The 26,181-nt window shown below is 35.2% G+C and overlaps 1 protein-coding gene across 5 annotated transcripts in view; it reads left to right on the forward strand.

Moving 5' to 3' along the window:
* CCSER2 (coiled-coil serine rich protein 2) overlaps positions 1 to 26,181 on the forward strand; it is a 166,993-nt gene that overhangs the window by 130,398 nt on the left and 10,414 nt on the right. For 3 of the 5 annotated variants that reach the window (XR_010661532.1, XM_065922727.1, XM_065922730.1), the window contains one exon: positions 2,372 to 2,461. Coding sequence is in view for 4 of the 5 variants with exons in the window: in XM_065922727.1 (XP_065778799.1) it covers positions 2,372 to 2,461 (90 nt within the window). In the remaining variant the exon portion in view is untranslated. Of the gene's footprint in view, positions 1 to 2,371; positions 2,462 to 20,795; positions 20,881 to 26,181 lie in introns of those variants that run through there. The other 2 variants (XM_065922728.1, XM_065922729.1) reach the window with 1 other exon arrangement.

Raw genomic sequence — 26,181 nt, forward strand, 5'->3', positions numbered from 1 at the left:
CAGTACTCCAAAAATTAAGCCAAAAAGTATAGAAGTTTGACTATTTAAACCTTATTCCAAATGCTTAGAATGTCTGTATATATTTTCACCTCAGTATACTGTAGTTAAATAATAATTGATTTAGATATATTTGTTCTTTGAGTCCTCAGAGTAATCCTATGAAAGTACTGGTGTAGCATTTTCTTTGTGGAGACATAGAAAGTGGAATTCAGCTTAAGTAGGCTAGCTGTGTATTTGAGTATTTGAGAAACCATGACCAGACTGAAGCTGCATAGACCTAGGTTCAAATTCTGGCTCTGAAACTTAGTAACCATACTCTATTAGGGAAGTTAATTTCTTTTAAGCCTCTTCTGTATGTGGGGATAGTAAAATAATACCGACTGTATAGTGTTGTATTATAAACGAAATGAACTATGTATGTAAACTCCTTAATGCTATAATTGGCCCATGGGTACATGATAAATAATAACTTTTACTTGATGATTTGCTCCAAATTACCCGTCTAGTGAATCAGTGCCTGTCTAGTGATGTTTTAAGTTTTAAGTAAAAGTCTGACTAAAGTGACTTGAAAATAAGAATGTTTATAAATTTAAATAACAAGAAAGTGTATTGGCCCATCTGTTTTCATGGTTTCTTAAGTGGTCATATGGGTAATGGTAAAGTTCTCACATGACTTTTCTGAAATCCTCTTAGATTCTTGCGTGTCCTTTCATGGTCACAAGATGTTTGTGGTAACTCTGTGTCACACACTCACGTGTGGTCCCCAAAGATAGGAAAAGCACCTGTTTTTCTTAAGCATATCCATTTTAAAAATTAAGATCACTTTCTTAGAAATAACCCAGAAGTGCCTTATGTTTTATTGGCTAGATTTGGGTTCTTTGTCCCTTAAGCATTGAGGAGTAGGATTAATTGGATTGGTTCAGACTAATCAAAATCTATCATTGAGTCAAGAGAGGATACATACTTCCTGAAGTACAGGACCACATAGAAGGTGAACCTCTGAAAGAATCTGTCAGCAATAAAGAACGCAGATGGAGAGGGAATGATATGATTAGCTGTTGTCTATCTATTGAAATGTCCCTAAAAGCTATATTTTCCGAATTATGGAAAATTCAAATATTTGCCAGTTATTGTCCTATGTATGTTAACATATAGGCTGCAGAAAGGAAATTGTTTCTGGAATTGCAGTAGTCAAGATAAAATAAGTAATGTGCTTGCATTAAGATAAATGTTTTATCTTTTTTCTGCTTTCATACCTCCCATATATGTTAAAAGTTAACTCCTACTGAATTCCAAGAGATCTAAGTTGACCTGCTTATATATTGAGTTTCATTTCAATGACTGTCCCATGTTTTGGAATGGAAAATATGTACATACTACAAAGAATAGGAAACAAGTCTGTACTACAGAGATTTTTCTTTTGACTAGATTTTGATTAAGGAAATTGTAATGATTTGATTGCAATTAAGAAAAAATTTGAATATTGGTAAATATTTTAAAAGTAGAAACGTCATTTTAGCTTGATGAAATAATCAAAAATTTGTTATAGAGGTTTTCCTATAAAAGAGTATATTTACCACCAGTGAGGGTGTTTGATGAATAATACAGCTGTATTCCAGCTTCACACTAAGGAGAAATTCTCATTATCAGTTTTTTCATTTTTTAAAAAAGCTTGATGTTTATTTGAGAGACCATAGTTTTACACAGTAGGCATGTTACTTTGTGTTGTGTAAATGATTGAATGAGTATGTTCTGAGTGAAGTAATAAGAAGAGAATTTATTTACGAACTGAGATGGTCAGATGGATTTTGTCAAAGGACAGAAATCCTATAAAATATTCCAGTCCAATAAAGTTAACACATCTTTAAAGAGGCAATAAAGTTAACACATCTTTAAAGAGGCTTTTAAATGCATTGCATGAGTGAAGAGAACTTTTCTGGAGGACTGGTGATATTTAATATCTGAGTCCCATCAAAAATGAGTTTAAGAGACTGGGTGCAGTGATTGTAGTACCATTTTAGGGAAATATTTAGTTTCACAATTATATTATTTATATGCTTATATATTGCTATATATATTCTATATCTGTATACATGTATATTTATATACATAAAACCATAGGTAGTGTGTTTCATGGTATGAGATTGCCAAGGGTAGTTTTGACTATTTAAAATTTTGCCTTGGTGGGTGAATCTAAAACCTAGTCTATGAATAAGATGGGAGACTACTGAGTAGATTTTGATTTTTTCTTTTATTTTAACCTCCTAAGAGAGACCCTAATTGCTTTGTTTGTATGTATAAGTGTATATGTAAAATTACACTAATTTTACATATACAAGTTTTTAATGTAAAATTCTGTGTTTTTGTTTAGGCAACTCGGTGTAACTGCCATCAAAAATCTAAAGAGGAAAAATGTACATATGCTGATAAATATACCCAAACACCCTGGAGAAGAATTCCTGTAAGTAACACATGCTCTTATCCTCTTTTCTTGTCATTTTCTATTTTGATGTTTTGTTCTACTTTTTTACTCTAATAATTTTGCATCTGCCGTGAATGTCAAATTTTTTTTTTAAGGTAAGTGGATTTTTCTTGTCTCCCAGTTGTTTCTGTGCTTTCTAAAGTTTCTATTCTGTGTCTTATATGAATGAATGTGCTTTAATAACTTTTCCATTCTGCATACTGTAGGTCATTTTATTTGAGTGTCTAGTCTCCTTCTCATTGCATGTATTCATGAGAGTGGTGTTTCCCCATGCCTACAAGAAAAAGAAGTCCAAAATATAGTCTTCCCTCTTCAATGGCATATGACTCTGAAAATATATTATGCAGCATATTCTTTTTATTTGTTGAGATTTTTCAAATACATTCTCTTATTATGATTACCCAAATGTTGAGGCTGTTAGGAAGCATAAATGCATTAAGATATAGACAGTAAAGGTTATGTTTTAGGCATAGAGTAAGGAATAGTTTCTTCTAAACAGTAGAAAATAACCATGCATTCTGTGCTGCTTCATTGTTTTTCAAAAATATTACATTTCAAAACATATTAAGTGCTAAAATACACTTTCTGAAGTCAGTTCAGGATATGCCTGAGCCAGAGAGCCACCATGGCTATCACTCATTATTATCTTATGGTATGGTACCAAGTAATAAGTACTTCTTGGTAAGAGGATGCCTGATAAGCCAGCCTTGACCCTACTTTTGCCTTATATTAATCTGTGGAATCCTAGTAACACAAATGAACAGGGAATTATAATGTTTAATTAATCAACAGTCTGATTTTTTTAAACTTAGTTATCAGCCTTTAAAGTTTATAAACTACGTATTTCTTTTCACTTAATAAGTAGTTACTTTTGTGTGCTCTGGATAAAGTGCAATGCTAATAATTTCAGCAAAGGTTTGCTGAGCCTTTCCTATCTCAGTTATTAGCCTCTTGAAGTGTGGAATTGGGGAAGAAGACACACAAATAGAGATTCTTCCATTAAAGTACTTATTAAAGGAACTAGCAAGATGATATAATTAAACTGTAGAAAGTGCTGTTAGGTTCAAAGGATTGGGAAAGTCTAGAAAAAAGAATCCAACTTAGTGAAAAGAGTAAATATGGTGGTTGAACCATAGAAAGCAAAGCTGTCAGTAGACAGAGGTGAGTTCTAGAATTGAGAATGAGAGACTCTTCTCCATTAGCACTCTTCCATAGAATTTCCTTGCTGTCTAGTGCAGTTGCCTCTAGCTGAATGTGACTGTTGAATACTTGAAAATGTGGCTAGTGTGACTGCAGAAGAGAATTTTAAGAAATACTCAGTTGTAATTAATTTAAATATAAATAGCCACATATGGCTAGTAGATATTGGACAGAACATCTCTAGAGTTAATGATGAAGTAGACCTAGATGTATAATGGGAAAACTGTGCTGTGCGTCGTTGCTCGGTTGTGTCCGACTCGTTGCGACACCATGGACTGTAGCCTTCTAGGCTCCTTTGTCCGTGGGGATTCTCCAGGCAAGAATACTGGAGTGGGTTGCCTGGAGCAATATGTAACAGGGAAGTCAGTGAAGGCAATTTTTGTAAGAAATGAAGTACAATTTAAAAAAATGGAGTTTTTATTTAGGTAGTGGAAAAAAGAGAGAGCTAAGAATGAGTTGTAGGAGAAGATGGTACCTTCCGAAGAAGAGTGGATAAGTCAGTTTCTGACCAAATGTTCTCATCTGAGGGATGGAATACTCAGGTAAAATGGTGAAATGGATAATGTGGTGAGAAGAATAAAAACATGAAAGGTACCTAATCATTCACACAAAAATACTTGGAAGACTAGGAATATGCAGGAAAATGGTGATTTTGTGAGAAAGAAGGATTCACTTTAGACATAAAAACTTCATGAAACTTACTTTTAAATATTACTGTCCAGGTGCAAGCATGTTTTTATAAATAGTATTCTCTTGGACTGAATTAAAATTTTTTAAAATGTATTTTCAATGTCATTTTTTAAATGCTACTGTATTTATTTATGACTGCACTGGGTCTTTGTTGCTGCAAGCAAGCTTTCTTTAGTTGTGGTGAGTGAGGGCTACTCTCTAGTTGCAGTATGTGGCCTTCTCATTGTGGTAGCTTCTCCTGTTGCGGAGCATGGGTTCTGGAGCTTGGTCTCAGTAGTTGTGGCCCATGGGCTTAGTTGCTCTGAGACATGTGAAATCTTCCCAGACTAGGAATTGAACCCATGTCACCTGCATTGGCAGGCGGATTCTTAACCATTGGACCAACAGGGAAGTCCTACTTTATCATCTTAAAAGCATGTAGCATCAGTATTTGAAGATTCTAAGTTAGTTTGCACATTAAGTAAATTCTAAATTTTCGTGATATATATTTTTATAAAGTATTTGTTCAAACATCTTAGCTATAGAAGCCACAATACCAGAATGCATTTCTAGACTTACACATCAGAACTTAATATTTTGCCCTTTAATCTCAAAGAAGGGATTGCAAGATGGACCCAAAGGGTTCACATAATGACCCAACCTGGATTACTCTGAAAATTGAGTGTAGTGTTTTATCAGTATCAGTGGTAAAGCTGCCCATCAGTTAAAACTTAGATCGTGCACGGTTTGACCTGATACTAGTTTTCTCTCATATTTTAAGAATTCTTATTAAAAAAAAGGTAGGCTTAAACAGTACATGAACCAAGAACTTCCAGATGTACAAGCTGGATTTAGAAAAGGCAGAGGAATCAGAGATCAAATTGGCAACATCCATTGGGTCATAGAGAAAGCAAGAGAATTACAGAAAGATACCTACTTCTGCTTCATTGATTACACTCAAGCCTTTGACTGTGTGGATCACAACAAACTGTAAAATTCTTCAAGACATGGAATACTGGACCACCTTACCTGCCTTCTAAGAAATCTGTATGTAGGTTAAGAAGCAATAGTTAGAACCAGACATGGAGCAACAGACTGGTTCAGAATTGGAAAAGTAGTACGTCAAGGCTGTGTATTGTCACCCTGCTTATTCAACTTAATATGCAGAGTATATCATGTGAAATGCTGAGTTGGATGAAGCACAAGCTGGAATCAAGACTGCCGGGAGAAATATCAATAACCTCAGATACACAGATGACACCACCCTATGGCAGAAAATGAAGAGGAACTAAAGGGCCTCTTGATGAAGGTAAAAGAGGAGAGTGAAAAAGTTGGCTTAAAGCTTAACATTCAAAAAACTGAGAACATGGCGTCTGGTCCTATCACTTCATGGCAAATAGATGGGGAAACAATGGACACAGTGTCAGACTTTATTTTTTTGGGCTCCAAAATCACTGCAGATGGTGACAGCAGCCATGAAACTTCCATGCTTCTTGGAAGAAAAGCTATGACCAACCCAGACAATGTATTAAAAAGCAAAGACATTACTTTGCCATTAAAGGTCTGTCTAGTCAAAGCTATGGTTTTTCCAGTAGTCATGTATGGATGTGAGAGTTGAACCATAATGAAGGCTGATTATTGATGCTTTTGAACTGTGGTGTTGAAGAATACTCTTCATGTATTTCAAGTACTCTCAAGAATACTCTTCAGAGTCCCTTGGACAGCAAGGAGATCCAACCAGTCCATCCTAAATGAAATCAATTCTGAATATTCATTGCAAGGACTGATGCTGAAGCTAAAACTCCAGAATTTGGCTACCTGAGGCGAAGAGCTGACTCATTGAAAAAGACCCTGATGCTGGGAAAGACTGAGGGGAGCAGAGAAGAAGATGACAGAGAATGAGAAGGTTGGATGGCATCACTGACTCAATGGACATGGTTTAGAGCAGGCTCCACAAGGTGGTGAAAGATAGGGAAGCCAGGCACACTGCATGCAGTCCAAGGGGTCACAAAGATTTGGACATGACTGAGCGACTGAACAACAATTACATGTAGCAAAGGAATGAAAAAAGATGCTTTTAATATAAATTTTAAATGCTCTGTTGGACTTAGTTTCTAGTACTGAATTAATCTACTTTATAGCATATTTAATAGATGGAAATAAAATTTATATAAATTTAATATTGGAATATGGTCAACATCATCTACAGTCCTTTGTGCTTATGCCTCAGATTTATTGGATCATTCATGTATTTCAAAATGTCATTGTCAACTAAGTTCCTAGTTTAGCTGTTTATAAAGTAGAAAATAGTCAGGAAAGTTTATAAGAGACATACCACAAAAAAACCCTATCCATTGTTCATAATTCCAAAAGGAGACAGAATTTACCTAGCTCTTACAGTCATGATGTATGGGCGAGTAAAGAACTCCGATCCTTTTTTTTTCTTGCCCAGGATATAAGGTGAAATGTTAAATGTGAGAATTAATGTAGCCGAAAGATTTGTCTCGAGTACATTTTCCTAAGTCCTTTTTATCAGAAAAATGCCTTTCTGATTAGGAAGTGGGCAGCATTATATTTATTTTTTTGTAAGGTTAATGTCCTGATTTTAAACTTAGATGTGCCATTTTCTCCCAGTTGGTGAGATGTTCCATTAGTGTTAATATATATTTCCAAAGGGAATTAAGGGATTTATTTCTTTGCCAAATTCTTTATTTATATTCACTATCGCTTATACCTAAAATATGCCACTGGAAAAAGTATTTTATGCAAAAAATATATATTGCATCATATGTATATACACATACATACTTTGGTGTATAAGTATGTGATATTTATGATGTGGTCATGCAATAATGTTTAGTCAGTACTAGACATTGAACATTAAATATGACCTATGTTTCAGTGAACTAAATGTTGATAGGAACCATTTTTGTACCAAGACAGCATTCTGGCATGCATTTGTGCATGACAACACACCAAGAATTCTATTATATATGCCTTTTACACTGGGTTTTATAAGCAATAGCACCTGAAACTAATAATTGAAAAAATGTAATTATTTCAAGGCTAGGGACCAATAAAATTTAGATATCATAGCAGTTGAGTGATTTATTTGTTCATAAATTTAAGGATACTTAAATTCATGTTCTCTAATACCAAAATCCAGAACTAAAATAGGAACTTTGTTTAGAAATAGCCACTGAAAGAAGAAAAGTTTGTGTGCACAGCAGTTAGAAAACAAAAGACACCACCAATGTTTTCCATTGCTGGGAAATATTTCATACGGTGAGGGCAGGACATAGATTTTATTCTTAGAATTTAATGTTAGGAACTTCCTGAGTGGTCCAGTGGTTAAAAATCCACCTTGCAATGCAGAAGATGGGGGTTAATCCCTGGTAGGGGAACTAAGATCCCGCATGCAGAGGAGCAACTAAACCTGCATGCTCTAGAGGCCGGCCAAGTGATACAGTTAAAAAGTCTGTGCTGCAATGAAAGATCCCATGTGCCACAGCTAAGACCACAACTAAATGGCCAAATAAATAAAGGGTTTTTTTTTTTCTTTTTTTTAAAGAATTTAATGTGAGCTAGTGAGAAATGCATGATCCTGCTAACTTTCTAAGAAGCAGCATGATTAAATCTGTCTTTTAGAAAAAATTAATCAGCTTCCATAAGAGATAATAAGAGAGATGATAAAAGCTGCTGTTCTTTTAGTTTGTGTTAGCAGAGTGCTAATTTATTAGGGTTTCATTTGTTGGAGCATTCTAGCTTTTCATTTTCTTAGGTAATTACAAAAAACATTTTTCCAGATGTTTAGAAAATTCCTTTTTTAAAAAATGTCATATGTAACTAAAATTTTTTTCCTAGAGAATGTCTCTTTAGTATTGTGCTCGGAAGCTTCTTTTGGAAAATAACATTGACATTCCTGACATAGCAGAAAATAATACCTAGTCCTAAAACTTCTCAACAAATGTAGCTACCCTGATGATTCAGAGCAGTAAAGTGCCAGTGACCTTCAGCCAAAGCCCACCTGTTACATACCTGTGAAACAGGGTGGGTGGATTACTTCTTGTGGCCAGGAAGAACACATGTCATGAAGAATGATCTCAAGCATGTGCCAGAAAGAATCTTTTACAATTTTTCAGCTTTTCTTGGATGGTTTGAGGGAAGATCTACGGAAGCAGGAGTTTGCTCAGATTAAATACTAACAGAAGGTAGAAAAGTCTAGAGTATTTCCAGTAGGACACAGTATAACCTTGCTTTTATCTGTACTTTGGTACGATTATAAAGTGACCTTATGTTGTTTCATGTTACCATGGTCCTGGAATAACTGTGGTACTCTGTGAGATTGTTTATGAGGTCACGGAGCACCACAGGCTGCTTGTTATCTTTCTCAGAAGGAATACCTGGGCATGGATTAAATAAAAATTTACCAAGCAGATGAAATTTCTTCTACTGTTAAAACTCTGTAACTTTTGGATTGTTACCTCTCTGTTTTTAAAAATCAGTTACTGTACTTTGCCATGTTTTAGTGTAGTTATTGGTGGTGGTAGTAGTAATGATTACATTGAGAATATTATGAGGAAGAGAGAAGTTTGGAGAATTACACTTGGATGGCATTATGGAGAGACTTAGGTGTTAGACTGAGAACTTTCAACTTAATTCTGTAACCGCAAGTTTCTAGCAGGAACCAGACTTAATTTTTGCTATAGGAAGAGTAATATGAGAGGAGAAACTGAACATCTTGAGGGCAGGGGCTGTGTCTCATTCCTTCCTGTGTGCTCAGTGTCTTAGTGCACGGCCCAGTAGGACTGAATCAGTCCCAGTGAGAACATAATGAAAGTAAGGAAAACTTATTAGATGGTTTATTATAACAGCCCAGGCATGAGGAGATGAGGGCTAACTTATGATTTTTGATCTCATGGAAAGAAGAGAAGATCACTGAGGCAGAATCTGTTGTCTTGATAGGTGATGAGATGAAAAAGATGTGAAGAATGGAAAGAAGATGAGTGTAAGGTATCAAATGTGGGTGACAGGGTAGATGGCATGTCAGTTAAGAAAATGGGAGAACTGAGAGAAAAAATTTTATTAGGGAAGAAAGACTGCTAAAGGTTTTATTTATATTTTAATCACTTGAACTTGTGATTCTGGCAGGACCGAAGGGTAGAGGAATTTGAATATGTAGGAATGGAACTTGAAAGATGCCAGAGAAATTAGATACAGGTATAGATTCAAAATGGGGCAGGTTGGAGGGGGTGTGTGTGTGAGTGTATGGAAGACAGTTTCATCCACAGGAAAGCTCAGTGCTTTAGTGCCAAGTGCCCAGACTCCTTTTGAAGCAAGTAAGAAGACCAATCCAGGAGACTTCCTAGGCTCTCCCAGAAGAGGGAAACACAAGCAAACTAATCTTCATGAATCAGAGTTTTATCTCTTCAGTGTTAATATTAAAAGTCTCCCATCGTCTAAGCTCATGGTGACTCTCATCTGTCCTCATCTCTGCTTCAAGAAAAAGCAGCTGCTGAGGAAAGCGCTGCAGGTGTTCTGAAGGATTTGGCCCACAGTTCCTTATCTTGTTCCACAGGGTTAGAGACGGAAGAATGTTTTTACTTGGTCTCTGTAGGCTTTATCTTGAGAGAAATGAAATTTTCTTTCAAGCCCTGAGTCCAGATACTCTTCGTTTTTTGTTTCCATATTCCTCTGTTCTTGTTTGTGTGTGTATGTGTGTGTTGTCCCACCAGTTTAAAGTGTAACTTGAGTGTTATGCATATGGTTAAGCTATATGTCAGACACCCTATGTTTTCCTACAAGTACTTTATTTTTTCCCTTGGATGTAATATATTCATATGCATTCCTACTGCTTTTTGTTTTTATACACGTTTACTGTGATTCTCTAGCAGAAAGCATCTGATATCAACCATTTCATCTTAAAAGTCATGAAGCTTTAAGGTAGATTCAGATGAGCAAAAGGCTCTTTCCTGGGCAGAGCTTAACTAAGAAAGCACCAACTAAGAAAGAATTATGTGCTTTCCTGCCCTCTGGTTAGTGCTCCAATATAAATATGATGTGAACTGCATATATAAATGCTTTAGTATCCAAATTAAAGGAGAAACATGCAAAATTAATTTTAATAAAATATTCTGTTTAACCCGGTAGTACCATTTGAACATGTAATCAAAATAAAGATACTGAGATAGATTGCATTCCAATTTTTGTTTTTGTACTAAGTCTGTGACATCTTGTGTGTGTTTTACATTTATAACACGTTTCAATTCAGAAATGTGTCTGCTTGGCCCCTTGTAGTTGGTAGCAACCATATTGGACAGGGCCAGCTCTGTGTGGAGGTCACTGGGTTTGGCTTTAAACCTGAACTAAGTAACAGGAATTGACCAAAAAACCAAAATAGAAAATTACTTCAACTCTTAAACCATAGATCCATTTGTTCATTTATTCAGTGAACTTTGACTAGTTTTTTCTGTATTTCAATCCCAGCACTAAGGTCTTTGGATACTAAATAAAAGGCGTTGCCTGATTTTTAGCTTGTGATACTCATGGACAGACAGCAAGATGTAAATCTGATGATAGGCTTTGTTTCTGGACCAGAGGATGGTAGACATGTCGTCCAGGTATGGGGACTAGACCTTCTGACCCTCTAACCTGCCTTCATGCTGCCGTGACTTCTGCAGTTTTCAGTTCAGGAGTACAGGGTATTCCAGCACTCACTGCTAGAACAGACCAGTCATCTGGGAACTTTTTCTTTCTTTGGTAATGCTGTCTTTTTGCTCAAAATTAAGTTTCCCACCCTTTGCTTATTAAATCATACATCCTCTAAGTTTCTAAGTTAAACTCTTTCTCTACGAGTTCTACAAACACTTCCAGTAGACATGGAATCATGGGCTTGGAGTTGGTCACATGTCTGCTGTCTCTGAACTTGCCTGGTCTCATTTATCGTTTAGTCAGTCATATTTTATAGCTATTTCAGTTGTTTTTAACTACTGAAAGGAATATATAATTTTCTTATTATTGTGGAAATTAGTTTATAGACTTGAGAAGGTCCTTAAACATATTTCCCTTCCCTCCCCAAGAAAATATCAATATAATTAGCATTTCAAATAATTTTCTGCTATGTTACCCTACAGTGCATTTTTTTTACTTCTCTATTTATGCTTTTACTTTTTATTTTAAATTCTTATAAATTCATAGGGAACTGCAAAAATAGATCTCTTATTTCTTTCACCCAGTATCTCATAGTAGTTACATTTTATATAACTATAGTAGAGTATCAAAACCAGGAAATTGACATTTAGAGTATGTACTATTGCATTTTGTCACTTGTGTAGATTCCTACAATGACTACCATATTTAAGGCACGGAATTATTGCACCACTACAGAGTTCTCCCTTGTGTGCTGCCTTTTAATAGTCATAGCCACTTCTTCCCTGCCTTTCTTAACCCCTGAGAACTACAGTGTTTTCCATATCTAATCTTGTCATTTCAAGAATTTTACATAAGTGGTGTTATATAGGTGTGTGAGCTTTTGAGACTGGCTTATTTCATCTAGCATAATACCCTGGAGACCCATCCAAGTAGTTGTGTCTTTCAATAATTTGTTCTTTTTATTGCCAAGTAGTATTCCATAGTAGGGATGTTCCAGTTTGTTTAACCATTCATCTATTGATAGACACTTTGGTAGTTCCCAGTTTTTCGCTGTTACAAATAAAGTGAATACTTGTGTTGATGTAAAAATTTTCATTTCTCTAGGGTAAATGCCCAGTAGTGTGATTTCTGGGTAATATTGTATCTGTATATTTAGTTTTCAAAGAAAGTGGCTAACTGTTTATCAGAGCATCTGTGCTGTTTTAGATTCTCATCAGTATTGTATGAGTGATCTGGTTTCTCTATATCCTCATTAGCACTTAGTGTTGGTATTATTTTAATTTTAGCCACTCTAGTAGGTATGTAGTTGATATCTCGTGATTTTAATTTGTATTTTCCTAATGGCTAATAGTGTTTGTCTTTTCATGTGTTTATTAGCCATCATCACTGAAATGTCTCTTCAGATCTTTTATATAGTTTTTTTAATTGGATTTCTAATTGGATTGGATTTTTCTACTATTAAATATGTATACTTCTTCTATTCTTGATATGAGTCCTTTTTCAGGTATGTGGCTTGCAAGTTTTTACCCTCAATAGCTTTGTTTTTTCATCCTATTGACAATCTTTCACAGAGCATAAAATTTTAATTTTGATGATGTACAATTTATTGATGTGTTTTTCTTTTACAGATTGTGCTGTTTATGTTATGTATAAGCTCTTTTTGAAGCCCAAGACACTAAAATTTTTTTCTTATAAACCATTTATAGTTTAGTATTTTATATTTAAATATATGGTCTATTTGAACTAATTTTTTGGTAGAATATGAGGTTTAGATCAAGGTGCATTATTTTTCTGTGAATATCTAGTTGCTTTGCACCATATGTTTAAAGATTCTCCTTGTTGAACTGCTTTTGTGCCATTGTCAAAAATCAGTTCACTGTACTTGTGTGGATCTGCTTCTGGGTTCTGTTCCACTGATCTATGTTCTTACTCCTTCACCAATACCATATTTTCTTGATTGCTATAGCTATATTTGTTGTTGTTCAGTCACTCAGTTGTGTCCGACTCTTTGCAACCCCAAGGACTGCAGCAATCAAGCTTCCCTGTCCTTAACCATATCCCAGAGCTTGCTCAAACTCACATCCATTGAATCGGTGATGCTATCCAACCATCTCGTCCTCTCATCCCCTCTCCTCCTGCCTTCAATCTTTCCCAGCATCAGGTCTATTCAGATGAGTCAGTTCTTCCCATCAGGTGGCCAAAGTATTGGAGTTTCAGCTTCAGCCTCAGTCTTTCCAATGAAGGACTGATATCCTTTAGGATGGACTGGTTGGATTTCCTTGCTCTCTAAGGGACTCTCAAGAGTCTTCTTCAACACCACAGTTCAAAAAAGCATCAATTCTTCACATTCACCCCTCTTTACAGACCAACTCTCACACTCTGGGCTTCCCTGGTGGCTCAGATGGTAAAGAATCTGCCTACAATGCAGGAGACCTGGGTTCGATCCCTGGGTTGGGAAGATTCCTTGGAAAAGGGAAAGGCTACTCATTCCAGTATTCTGGCCTGGAGAATTCCATGGATTGTATAGTCCATGGGGTCGTAAAGAGTCAGACATGACTGAGTGACCTTTACTCTCACACTATATAATAAGTTTTAAATTGAAAACAGTGATTCATCCTACTTTATTATTATTATTTTTAAAAAATGTTGCCTTTTGATGTAATTTTAGAATAAGATTGTCTGTATCTGAAAAAACAGATCTTGGCCAGGATTTTGAAGGAAACGTGTTAATACCTAAATATCATTTTGAGGAGAATTAACATCTTTAATATGTTGAGTCTTCCAATCCATAACGAAGATAGATCTCTCCATTAGTTTAAGTCTTCTTTTGATTTCTTTCATCACCATTTTAGTTTTCAGAATACAAGTTCCTGTATATGTTCTTTGATTTATTATTTCATCTTTTGAGTGATCATAGATGAAGTTATTATATTTTAAATTCCAGTTTCCATGTGTTCACTGTTGGTATTTAGAAGCACAATTTATTTTTGTGTATTTATCTTGTATCCAGTGAACTTATTGAACTCACTTATTATTTCTGGGGGTTTTTCTTTAGATTGGGATTTTCTTTGTAGATCATCATGCCATCTGCAAATAGGAATGCTTTTCTTTCTTTTTGATCTACATGTCTTTATTTCCTTTTCTTTCTTTATGCCACTGGCTAGAACTTCCAATACTGTGTTGAATAAGAATGGTGAGAGTGAGCATTCTTGCCCTGTTCTTGATCTAAGGGGGAGAGCACTCAGTCTTTCACTATTAAGTAAATTTTAGCTGAAGGTGTATCATGGAGGGAAGGCTGAGGAAATTTTCCTCTATTCCTGGTTTGCTGAGAGGTTTAATCATGAAATGTGCTGAATTTTGTTAAATGCTTTTACTCTACTAATATAGTATGAGCATGTGATTTTTGCACTTTAGTCTGTTGATTGCATTGATTGATTTTTGAATAGTGAGTCTGGTTAACCTAAATCCTACCTGGTCATGGTGTAAAATTCTTTTATATACACTATTTCTTAATTATATACACTAGTGTTTTGGTAAAGATAGTTTACATCTATATTCATAACGGATAATGGTCTGTATTTTTTTCTTTTTTTGATGCTATTTTTGTCTGGTTTTGTGTTATTAGGTAATTCTGTCCTCATAAATGAGTTGGAAAGCATTCTTCTACTTTCTGGAAGAGATTGTGTAGAATTGTTAATTCTTTGAAATATTCGCTAGCATTCATCAGTGAAACCATCTGGGCCTGACGATTTCTTTTTTGGCAGTTTTAAAATTTTTATAGACCTATTCAATGATCTCTTTCATCTGTGATGAGTTTTGATAGTTGGTGATTTTGAGGAATTAGTCCATTTCTTCTTGAATTTATGACTAAAAAGTTGTTCATAATATTCCCTTGTCTTTTTAATGACTGGGAGACCTGTATTGATATCTCACCTGATTTTGTTAATTTGTGTATTCTCTGTTTTTCTTTGTCAGTCTTTGGTGTGTTGATTTTATTGACTTTCTTATTCTCTTAATTTTCTTTGCTCAATTTCAGTAGTTTCTGTTCTTTGTTGTATTCTTCTTTCTACCAACTTTTGGTTTATTTTGATCTTCACCCCCTCCCAAGTTTCTTCAGGTATGAAGTTTTAGCTTATTGATTTGACATTTATTTTTTCTGTTTTTTCTGCAGTTTTTGAAATTTTGTCACTGTGTCAGCTGTGTGTTTTGCCAAAAGTTTTCACTTCCGTCTCAAAGGATTTGTTAACAAAATAAGCCACTCGTTATATACAGTTACATAATATAAATATTTGTTAGAGAGTTATCTAGCTTACTTTCAATATACTAACATTAAAAGAAAAGAGAAATAGAAACAGCAGAGGATACATCACCAAATTGGGTTTTGACCAACATCCAGACTTAAACAGTGCTGTGAAGTCCCATGTCACAGCACATTTGGAGTCCCATTTGGGAAAAGGTCCCAGGCAATACATCTGCTCTGTGGGTGAGATTTAAGATTGCAGTTCAGGGTTCCTGTTTATAATCCCAGGATGCAAACTGATGTCATCATCAATCTGTGACCAAATTGGAGCTCTCGTTTCATATTAATGCTGTTTTGTTGTGTAAAACTTGCAATGTAGTTAAGCCTGGGACTTGGTTGGCCAGGCCCCTTCCAGGGGCTCAACAATCTCAAGGTTTCTCCCCCATCTTAACTGTGGTGCTGCACGTCTTGCAGTCACACCCAGTCAGGACAGAGTCCAGGCAGGTTAGAAGCAAGGTCTGAGGCCTGCTCTGCTTTGTCTCTGAAGCCTAAACAGGACTATTTATTTACTTTCCCTAACACTGTGTCCTGCAACTTCTGATATTTTGTCACTGCTTTAGCTGTGTCCTACATCTTTTGATAATATGTATTTACTTTTGTATTCATATGTGTGTTTTTTTAAAATTTCCCTTGAGAGGACTTCTTTGACCCATGAATTACATTGTTTAGTATCTGAGTGTTTGGAAATTTTCCTGTCGTCTGTCTGTTACTGATTTCTCCTTTGATTCCTTTATGCTCAGAGAACACATTCTGTGTAATTTTAGTTCTTTTAGGTTTGTTGTGGTTTATTTCATGGCCTAGGCTATGCTGTTTTGGTAAATGTCCTGTGGACTCTTGAAAATAATATGTATTTTGTTGTTGTTAGATGGAACGTTCTATAAATGTTGAGTAGATCCTGTTTGTTGATGGTGTCCTTGAGTTTTTCATATCATTGCTGATTTTATTGTCTAGTTGTTTTATCAATTGTTGAGAGAGAAGTGTTGGACTCTCCAACTGTAATTTTGAATTTGGTTATTCTCATTTCAGTTGTGTCAGTTTTGTTTCATGTACAGTTGGTGTGTACACATTTAGGCTTGTTTTGTCTTCTTGGTGAATTGATTCTTTTATCATTTTATAAGGTTCATTTTACATTTTATCTCTGTTTGGTAATTTGCTCTGAATCCTCCTTTATCTGATATTAATATAGCCACTTGCTTTTTTTTTTTTTTTTTTTTAATTTTTTTGCCTGGTATATACTTTTACTATTTTACTTAAAAATACTTACACTTTTATATCTAAAGTGGATTTCCTGTATGCAGCATATAGTTGGATCATAATTTTTTTTTATCCATTCTGCCAATCTGTTTTTTCATTTGTGTCTGAGCACCCTTTATATTAATGGAATTATTGATAATGTTAGGGCTTAAGTCTACCATTTCTTTGGTTTCATTTTTTTTTCTCTTTTATTTTCCGTTTTCTTGCCTTTCTCTGTATTATTTTTAGTTCTTTTAGAGGCCATTTTGATTTATATATAGTGTTTTGAGTGTATCTGCTTATAGAGAAATATTATGGTTGCTCTTGGTATTATGTTATATATATATATAACTTTATGTGGTTTATTTACTAAGCATAGAAATCTTACTTTCATTAGGTCTCTTCTTCTCCCCATTTATAATATAAATGTCTTAAATATTTCCTGTACTTAAGAATTTGCTAACTGAAAGGACCACAAACTGTACAGAGGCAAAAAGACAGTTTATTGGGGAGGGGGCAGTCTTCAGAGTTGTAATTTGGTGGTTGCAGATTTCTAGAGGAAACGAGAATATTATCCGACTGGAGAAAAATGGGCAGAGGTTTTTATAGGAAAAGGATGGAAGTTAATGCACAAGTTATTTACCAAGAGTTTGTACTGGAAGGTAAAATTATTCTATACATACAATAGGGTTATGGAACGCATCTCATTCATTATGAGGGAAAAGTATGTTTTCTTTAGTTCAGAAGATGTCCAGTTCTCAGCGTTATTCTTCTCTTTTAGCAACTATTCAGCAGTTTTAATTTGGGATCTGCGGCAGGAGTCCAGGATGTGCAGGAAACATAGATTAGAGGTCCTCAGGCCACATCACCGTCAAACCGGACTTAGTTCATTTCACAGACTCCGTAAGACGTTAGGAGTAGAGCCAGTGAGGGTGGGAGCCTAGGTTCCCCAGTTGGTCTTTCCCAATGGGAATGGGAGTGCTAGAGCCACTGTTTGTCTCATGGCACTTAGCAGTTTATTGTGCACAAGTTTTGTGTGTTGCCAGGCCACCTCTTTCCTGGTCCTTTGGCAGGGTGCAGCTTTTCCTTGCGACTTTGTTGATTTTGTTTATGTGTGTGCCCATTGGCTTTTCCAGATGCTGGCTTCTTCATCACCTAGTCTGGGATACATTTGGGGGGAAATAAAAAAAAAACAGGGAATATTCTATGATTTTTTTTGGGAGGTTGAATTTCCAGGACCCTAGCTGGTCCGTCTTCTCAACTATACCTTTCAGAGTTCTTTGTTTTAGATTTAATGTCTAGAGTTTTTAGCTGTACTTTGCAGAAGAAAAGGAGAGTGTATCTGTTGCATCTTGTGTGGAAGTAGAATTCTCTCTTCTATTAAATTTTAATCATAGCATATTACTTTGATTCTGTGAAAGTCAAGAAGATATACTTGACACCAAGAAAAGTAAGTAAGCTATTATTATCGGGTGGTTATCTTTAATAGAAGAATAAGGAAAATACTCAAAGCAACATAATGAAAAGAAGAAGAAAAATTCTGTGAGGTATCCATCAAGAGATAGAGATGCTTATAAACAAAATGATTATAATTTATTTAGGTAGGATCAGGAAAAGCTTTTACAAAATGATTTGAAATGGATTGGGAAGACTGGATAGGATTATGACAACTAGGGTTTTGGAAGTGAAAGGAAGCATTTTTAAGTGACAGAAATAGAACAAGTAATGTTCTTTGCCTTTTTAGGTAGAAACTCAAATGTTCGACAACTGTTAAGTCAACTTAATAGAGGAGTGCCCCTTAGCAGTCACAGGCAGAACTGTTTTTATGTTTTATTCACAAGATTCTTTCTCCTTCTCATGCTCAGGTCCATCCCAGAGATCATGACTTGTTGGTCTTGGGGGAATTAAGAATGGGTATCATTGTGTTTGTTTTTTTGATTCTTAGGTACTTGCAATGTGTGTCCATGCCTGGCAGATTGTTTTATCTTCATCTCCAGTTAAACACAATAACTTAATTTATTTCAGTTTGAATTAGTAAAGAGAGTCTGCTGTGTGTTGAGGATGGTTAGCAGAGAATGTGGGACATTTAACATCTTGTAAACTCCTGCCAGGTTCTAGGTATTCTCCCAGATATTTTCACTTAAGTTATTGTAAAGAGCTAATGATTTATTAGGAGAGACAATTTAATACAAAGTTGATTGTTTTATGTGCCATATAAATAGAGTTATAAGGTTAAAGAATCACAATGACTGTGGAGTGGGGATATGGAGCAACTGAATTATAACAACTAAAAGTGAGAAGTTCCTTTAGGCACTTATAACAGAATACCATAGACTGACTGGCTTATAAACAATAGAAATTTATTTCTTATAGTTTTGGAGGCTGGTAGTTCCAAGATCAAGGTACGTACCTGCTTTCAGATTGTAGACAGCTGTCTTTTCCCTGTGTCCTCACATGGAGAAGAGACGAGTGAGTTTTCTGTGATTTCTTTTACAGGGTACTAATCTGGTTCATGAGGGTTCACGCCCTCGTGACCTAATCACTACCCAAAGGCCCACCTCCAAACCATCACACTGGGGCAATAGGTTTCAACATGTGAAACTTGGGGATAGGTACACAAATTCCAACCCTGCATCTTACAAATAAAGACTGAGATTTAGAGATCAATGGCTTTCTCAAGGTTACAGGACTCTTAGAAGATACAGGGAAAAACACAGTTCCCTGATTCCCAGTGGATACTATTTCCATAAACCTCCAGAGAGAACTTTGAGAGAGAATCTCTTGACTGCTGGTTTAGCTTGTATACAAAATCCTTATCGGAAAGTTTCTTTAGCCAGTGCAGTGAGTAGAAGCTCACCCTGCTGAAACCCATAGGGAGGGAAGGGCATGCTCCTTCTTGGCTGTGAACCTGCTTTGTGTAAATGTTCTGGGTCAGAACATCTCTTAAGCAGCAAAATGGAGTTCTCAAGTAACATCTATGGAAAGTGCCTCAGGTCATCACCCTATTAAATATTTTCTAATCTATTTCCAAAAATATCTGTTGCTAAATTAGTGGAGAAATTACAATAACTTAAAAAGACAGGATCTCTATTTACTAGGATATTCTAAAGATTGTTAATTGTATTTAGTTTCTTATGGCTATTTGTTACCTTAATCAACATAGAAAATGAGTCTTCTCTTTTGGTTTTTGCTTTATGGTGAGCAGTGTAGAATTACTCATAAATTTAAATAAGTGGTTGGTTATACTGAGCCATAGCCAAGGAATGCTGGTATGGGGGTGGAAATAAGTTTTCTATTTGGACCTGAATGTTCCTGAAATCTCTAAACATCAGTAAAATACACTTGGAATCCTTTAGTACTGCATTTTCATATCAGATTAATTGGTGTGAAAAATTATGCATACTTTCTTTTTGCAAATTGAGCTAGGTATGATGGTATTTACGGGCTCATTTTTCTTGATGCTATCATGAGTGTTTCTGTAGTTTAATGGGTCTCGTTAGTGAGGAGGCAAGGAACAGAGAGACATGAGACCCAATCTGGTTCTATTTGTGTGAAGAAATTCCCTCTAGAAGACCCAGTTTTACCTGGAATGTGAGGAAATTGAAGTAAATGACATTTCAGTTGTATTCCAGTTCTTATAAGCTGATAAAAATAAGTAAAGCTAAGAAGCCACAAGTTTTTAAAATTAAAAGGTTTGCATGTGTAACCCATCCTGTATGTCACATTCTTGATATGGTACTCACTCTTGCAACTTTCTAAGTCTTTTGAGTGCTCTGGTGGTTCTACTATCTTCACTAATGTTCTTTATTTTTCTTGCTAATCCTTTGAAAACCTAGGATTTAAAAAAGAAATAAAAAATTTTTGAATGGTAACTTTTAATTGCCTGATTTATTATTGATGGAATTTCTGTGTGTTTAACACCTAAAGTCTGTCTTCCCTTTTAAGTGCTTTCATTTTTGCAAAAAACTGTGTACTACTTTAAAAAGAGAGATAAGCTGATAAATGTTTACCAAAAAAAATGTTACTTCATATGCATTAACCACAAATATAAGAGGAAATAATTTTTTCTTCATATATGAAAAATAACTAGGTTTGGATTAAGATAATATTTTTAGTAATTTGGGCTACCTGTATTTTAAAAAATGGAATCTGTCTTTTCATTAACACTATTGTTATTTTTTTTTAAAGTATGACTGTGGTGTCTCTTTGTTTTGGTTCCCTTTTTTATTATGCCTCCCACCCCCGTCTCTCTCTGCACAGGGTGGGTATTCTGCTCCCTCCTTCTCTCCTTGGCAGGGCTCCTTCCAAGGGATCCCACGGACTGTTCCGCCGCACCGCAGACAGAGTGAGTCTGTGTCTCTCACTCCTATCCTGCTCTGCTTCCTGTTCACATATCCCCTTTCTGCATGACCGTCCCTCCCCAGCACCTCCTTTCCGTCCAGAGTGATCTGCAGGCACATGCTAAACCAGCACTCCCTGGGCTCTCCTCTCTTAATTAATATTTCCTACATCTGCATGTGAACAGACTTTTCCACGTAGAGCCTCAGGAAAGCTGTCTGAAGTTAATGTCATTCTAATGCCATTTAAACCTGTTGCCAGTGACCCTATACCTACCGACATGCATCTGTCTTTGATATATTTTCTATTTTCATGACCTTGAGATAATATGAATAAAGCTTGTTTTTTAAATATAGTCATGTTAAAAATGTACACTCTAAATGCAGTGGTATAATGGACAGATGCATATTGTTTAGGGAGCAGGCTTACTAGACCATTGCACATTTCTTTAAATATTTCCTAATCAAAAGGCTTTGATTGCGTTTCACTATTTTCTAATACAGAAATCTTTTAAGTCATTTAAAGGGTGTTTTTAAATAACTAATATGTCTTTATAATTTATCAGCCGCTTTACAGTACAGAAGAAATGACTTTTGAATATGCATGATTTACTAACATTTCTAATGATTTAGTAATTGTTTGACTTCAAAAAAAATCTTTGTTTATATTGAATCTACTTTCTAAAACAGTGTTTATTTGTGTTATATACTTACCTGGTAAGTTGGTTATATTTTATCTTTTTTGAAAAGTCACCAGAGAAGCTAATATTAATGAAAAACATATTTAAATATTGTCAGTCACAGTCACTTTTATGCCTTCTCCATGGATTTGCCCTAATTTGTAATTCATATCAATTTTTTCATAAATTATCCTTACCTAAATAATGTGAAGTATCAAAGATCTAAAAGGGGGAATTTTAAGCAATTAAAATTTTTAAGTGTGATTTATTCAAATAAAAATTTATTTCTTGAATTAGTCAATAGGAAGTATCAACATGAATTTGAGACAAGGTTTGAAATGTATGTTTTGGTCATTATGCCTTTCCTTCCCTTTTGCACTTTTTAAAGAATAGTGGGGTAGAGTTTGCATAGGCTTTTATATCAAGTTATTTAGTAGCAAGTTAACTTGCTCAAAGCATTCCTCCCTTCTCCTTTTTTTTTGGAAGGAAGTTCCTGCCTGTAATATTAATAGTATGGCTTGGGCAATAACTTAAAATGAAATACTAAGCAGTACTGTCCTAAAATCCACAGCGTTTCTCTGTCATTGGGAATTTCTCCCATCTCTAGGTTACCTTCTTCAAACTTTCTTTCTTTCTCCGTCAGCACCTTAGTCTTCAATAGCCTTCAAATTTCCAATATTTCTCATAAAGATCAGTTTGAATTTCTATCCCGTACCCAAACTGAGTTCCAAAGGTCTGTTAAACAAGGACAACTCCTTGGTGCATCCACAGCACAAAACACAGAGAGAAACTTTGAAGTTAGTTTCTCCTCCAACCTGATCACATATTTTAGCCTGAACTCCCATCCCTGAAGACATGTTAGGGGACAGAGAGAAGTACACAGGTATAAAAGCAACATAAATTATCTCTCTGTTTAGAGGGAGCTATTGTAGGCTGAGATGATCCCTTCTCCTTCTTTCCCACCTCCCACCACCTTTGTAAATCCTCCTTTTTACTTCCCTTGCTTCAATTAAGTTGCTTTCTTTTCTCCTCTAAAGATTGCTAGCACGTAAAGAATTATACTAAATTGCTAGTGAACTAATCTGAATTACAAAGGGCAGTTTTGATAATGTATTCTTAGGCTGTAGCCACTATACTGCATGGTTGACAGATTTACCTCAGAAGGATGCACCTACCTTGAATTTTCTGAAGCCTCCTTTTAGTCCCCGTTCTTTTTCCCCACTGTTTTTCTCTCCTATTCTTCTTCCTCTTGTATAGATGCAGTATGTAATTGGAGTTTACAGTTTTCAGTATTACAGATAGTTTTAGATTTATTTTTTAAAACATGTTTCCCAGAAGCACCCGTTTCACTAGTTTCTTATTTGCATACCTTTAAAAATTTCTTGTCCCTCAACTGAGTCGTTGGCCCTTCATTTCCAAATGCTTCTTTCTCCTTTGGATTTAGAGCTACTTTTTAAATTTCTAACTGTGTCTTGAAAGAACTGTCTGTTCTTCCATACTACCATCAAGATCTGTCTTTCTAGCTTTTCTGTAGATCAAACCTCCTTTCTCTGCATCTCCAAGTTAGCAAAAAGAAAGTAAGTTTGGTTCTCCAGCATTTGAATGTGTTGGCCTCAATATACATTGAGTTTTTTTCTTGATCATTGAGATTTTAGGACTCTGTTTGTGGAAAGTGATAGAGGACTTGTTCACAGCTTTTTGACAGGTCTTCTTGAGCTTTGAAGGTTCCTTTAAAGGAAATATGTATTAACTACTACATTGTTTGAATTTACCCTGAGAGCAGCTGACGGGAATATAAAAATAATAAGTATAAAATAATAACATTATTATTATGTAATGACAAAATAATAGAGGAGAAGGTTATGAAACATGGATAAATCCAGTGGTTTTCCAGAGAGTTTGGGAATAGGTCTCCCCTTTTCCTACACTGAACTGCTTATGTAGTCAGCGATACAGTATTTGTCTCCACGTTTAGTCAGTATGTAACTTGTAGTGCTGATTTTTGGAGAGGTTAATTCTGTAAGTGATGGCATATAGTTGAGAGAGTTCTCCTATATTATTGTATTTCAGTAGTAAGTTCTTTCTGATGCTCTCCTGAACATCAACTTAAGCGAACTGCCTTTTTTGGTAAATGCAGAAGCCAGGTAACCTTGGCTTATTAGTTTTCAGTAAGATAGTCTGTGTTTGGTTTTGTGTTTTAAAGTGTGTAAGAGCAGTGAACCTAACACAGGCATAAAGAGATAGCTTGTAGATATTGCAGAGCGTGAAATAACTGATGTTTATGGGACCGTTTAGTTCTGATAACTCTAGAAAACTGCAGTGACTAAGAATGTTCTTGGTTAGTGTAAGAATATCTCTAAAAAAGATAAAGGAGATAAAAGGAAGATAAAGGAGATGAAAGGAAAATCTTACTCTTTGTTTAAGTGTCTTTTTTTTTTTCCCTCTCAGGAAATTTTGACTTACATTTCTTTTCTCAGGTATATTACTAATCTTAACTTGATGATGCTTGTCTTCCAGTTTCAAATTAAATTTTCTCTAGGTTTAGAAAATATCTACATTTAGACATTCGAAGGTCTTCCTGTTGTCAGTAGGCACTTCAACTTTTATCCAGATTGACTTATCAGCTGGCATTAGTTTAGTATTTCTAATTTCCAACTGTGTAAAAGTAGGAATGATAGTTTTATATGTATATGTATAAAAGTTTGCATATATATATGTAAAACCTACTTCACAGTATGAAAATTTAATAAAAATAATAACTTTTGGCAAGTAAAAGTCTTAGTGGTAATCTTAAATAACAGTTCTTGCCAGAGCATACTGCTTCTAGAAATACTTGACTTTTTAAAAAGTGTATTGAATACTGCCTATTTCTTATCATGCCTAAAGAGACTTTTAAAATTTGCTCTTTAATACCTTCCTCGAAAGAATTTAGAAATCTTACTTCCTTTAGCTTCCATGTGCAGTAACTTAAATTGGAAGAGAAAAGGTACTTTTAAGCAACAGAAGTCATTAATAATGTTTACATATTAAAAGCCCTGTTAAGCCCAAAGTTTCTTTTTTAAAACATTTTATTGAAGTGCAGTTGGTTTATAGTGTGTGTTTAGCTTCTGCTGTAGAGCGGAGTGACTCAGCTATACATACATATTCTTTCATGTTTTCTTTGATTATGATTTATCACAGGATATTAAATAAGTTCCCTGAGCTACACAGTAGGACCTTGTTGTTTATCCATCTTACACATAATAGCTTGCATCTGCTAATTCCAAATGCCCAATCCAGACCACTACTTTCTTGGTATAGTTTTGCCTGGCTTGTAAATTTATATAATAATTAGTTATACTCACCAGAATTATGTTAAGAATAGCAATTATATTGTCTTATATTTTCCTCCTCCTCTTATAATCTTGAGTGGTTGTCTTACAAACCTTTTTTGACAACTGACATTTTACATCATAACCCGGTATGTACTTATTGAATGAAACTATACAACCCAATATATGCATCTGTGTATACTTAAAATTCAGATAAAAGATTCATAAAATATTACTTTCTCTTAGGACATTTGATACGCTCATATTTTCAGTTTTTGTTTTACTTTTTTCCAAATAGTATTATTTGAGCATTTTTCATACAGTAAATATTTCTTGAAAACATAATTTTAATGACTGCATGGTAATATGTTATCATGTGATTATGATATGCCTTATTGTTTTCCTGTTGTTTGACATTGATACTGTTTCCATTTCCCCCTATTAAAGAGAGATACTAGAGATATTATTGTAGTACAGTTTATTCTTGTGTATAGATCAGTGTTAGCATCAGAAGGATGGTCGTTAAAGGGCATGTGCTTTTTAGAATGCTTGATGTGTATTGCTGAACTGACAAACATGTTCATAAGGTATATCTTAGCGTGGCTCAATCTGATTGGCTTCACCATGTGACTGTAATCAATTTTATATGTAAAGATAGCATGTCAGTGCTTTAATGAGAAATTAGCTCGGAGAGTGACTTTTCATAAAAATAAAATATTTTTCAGTGAAGTAGAAAAGGGTAGTAACTCAGAACAGAACAATTTGATTTTACAGTAGGCTATTTTTTTTAAAGTGTAGTTAATATAGAATATGTGTCCACTGTGTCCATTTTTGCAGCTAGTTCAAGTGCATATTAGTCATTGGTTAACTGACTAGAAATGTGCATCAAACATGGTCCTGGAAGCTGCCCTGTAAACGTCGGCACGGGTTAGTTTCTTTCTCAACAGCTTGCAATTATGAGAAACAAAGCAGTTGCTGTTGTCTGCATAAGCCGTTTATGACGCTCCGCAGGTTTGGGGTGGTTTTGCTAGCTGTGTTTGTTGAGCTGTCATGGTGCCTGCAGCCCCCTGCTCTGGATAAGTATACTCTGCATATTGGTCACCAGTGGAACTGTTCTATTGTGATATTTAGTTTTTTCTTTTTTTCCTGAAGTATTCTGCATCCCAGAGGTAGATTCTGATGGGTTTTACATCTCAGAGATGTAAACTCATGAAATTTAAGCATCTCATACTGATTATGCCTGTGTGGTAAATGGCTTAAGTCACTATTATTCACTTTGTTAGTTTTTAAAAGCTGTTAACTGATTAACTTAGAAAAG

The sequence above is a fragment of the Muntiacus reevesi genome, chromosome 2 (genome assembly GCF_963930625.1).
Source record: "Muntiacus reevesi chromosome 2, mMunRee1.1, whole genome shotgun sequence".
Lineage (NCBI taxonomy): Eukaryota > Metazoa > Chordata > Mammalia > Artiodactyla > Cervidae > Muntiacus > Muntiacus reevesi.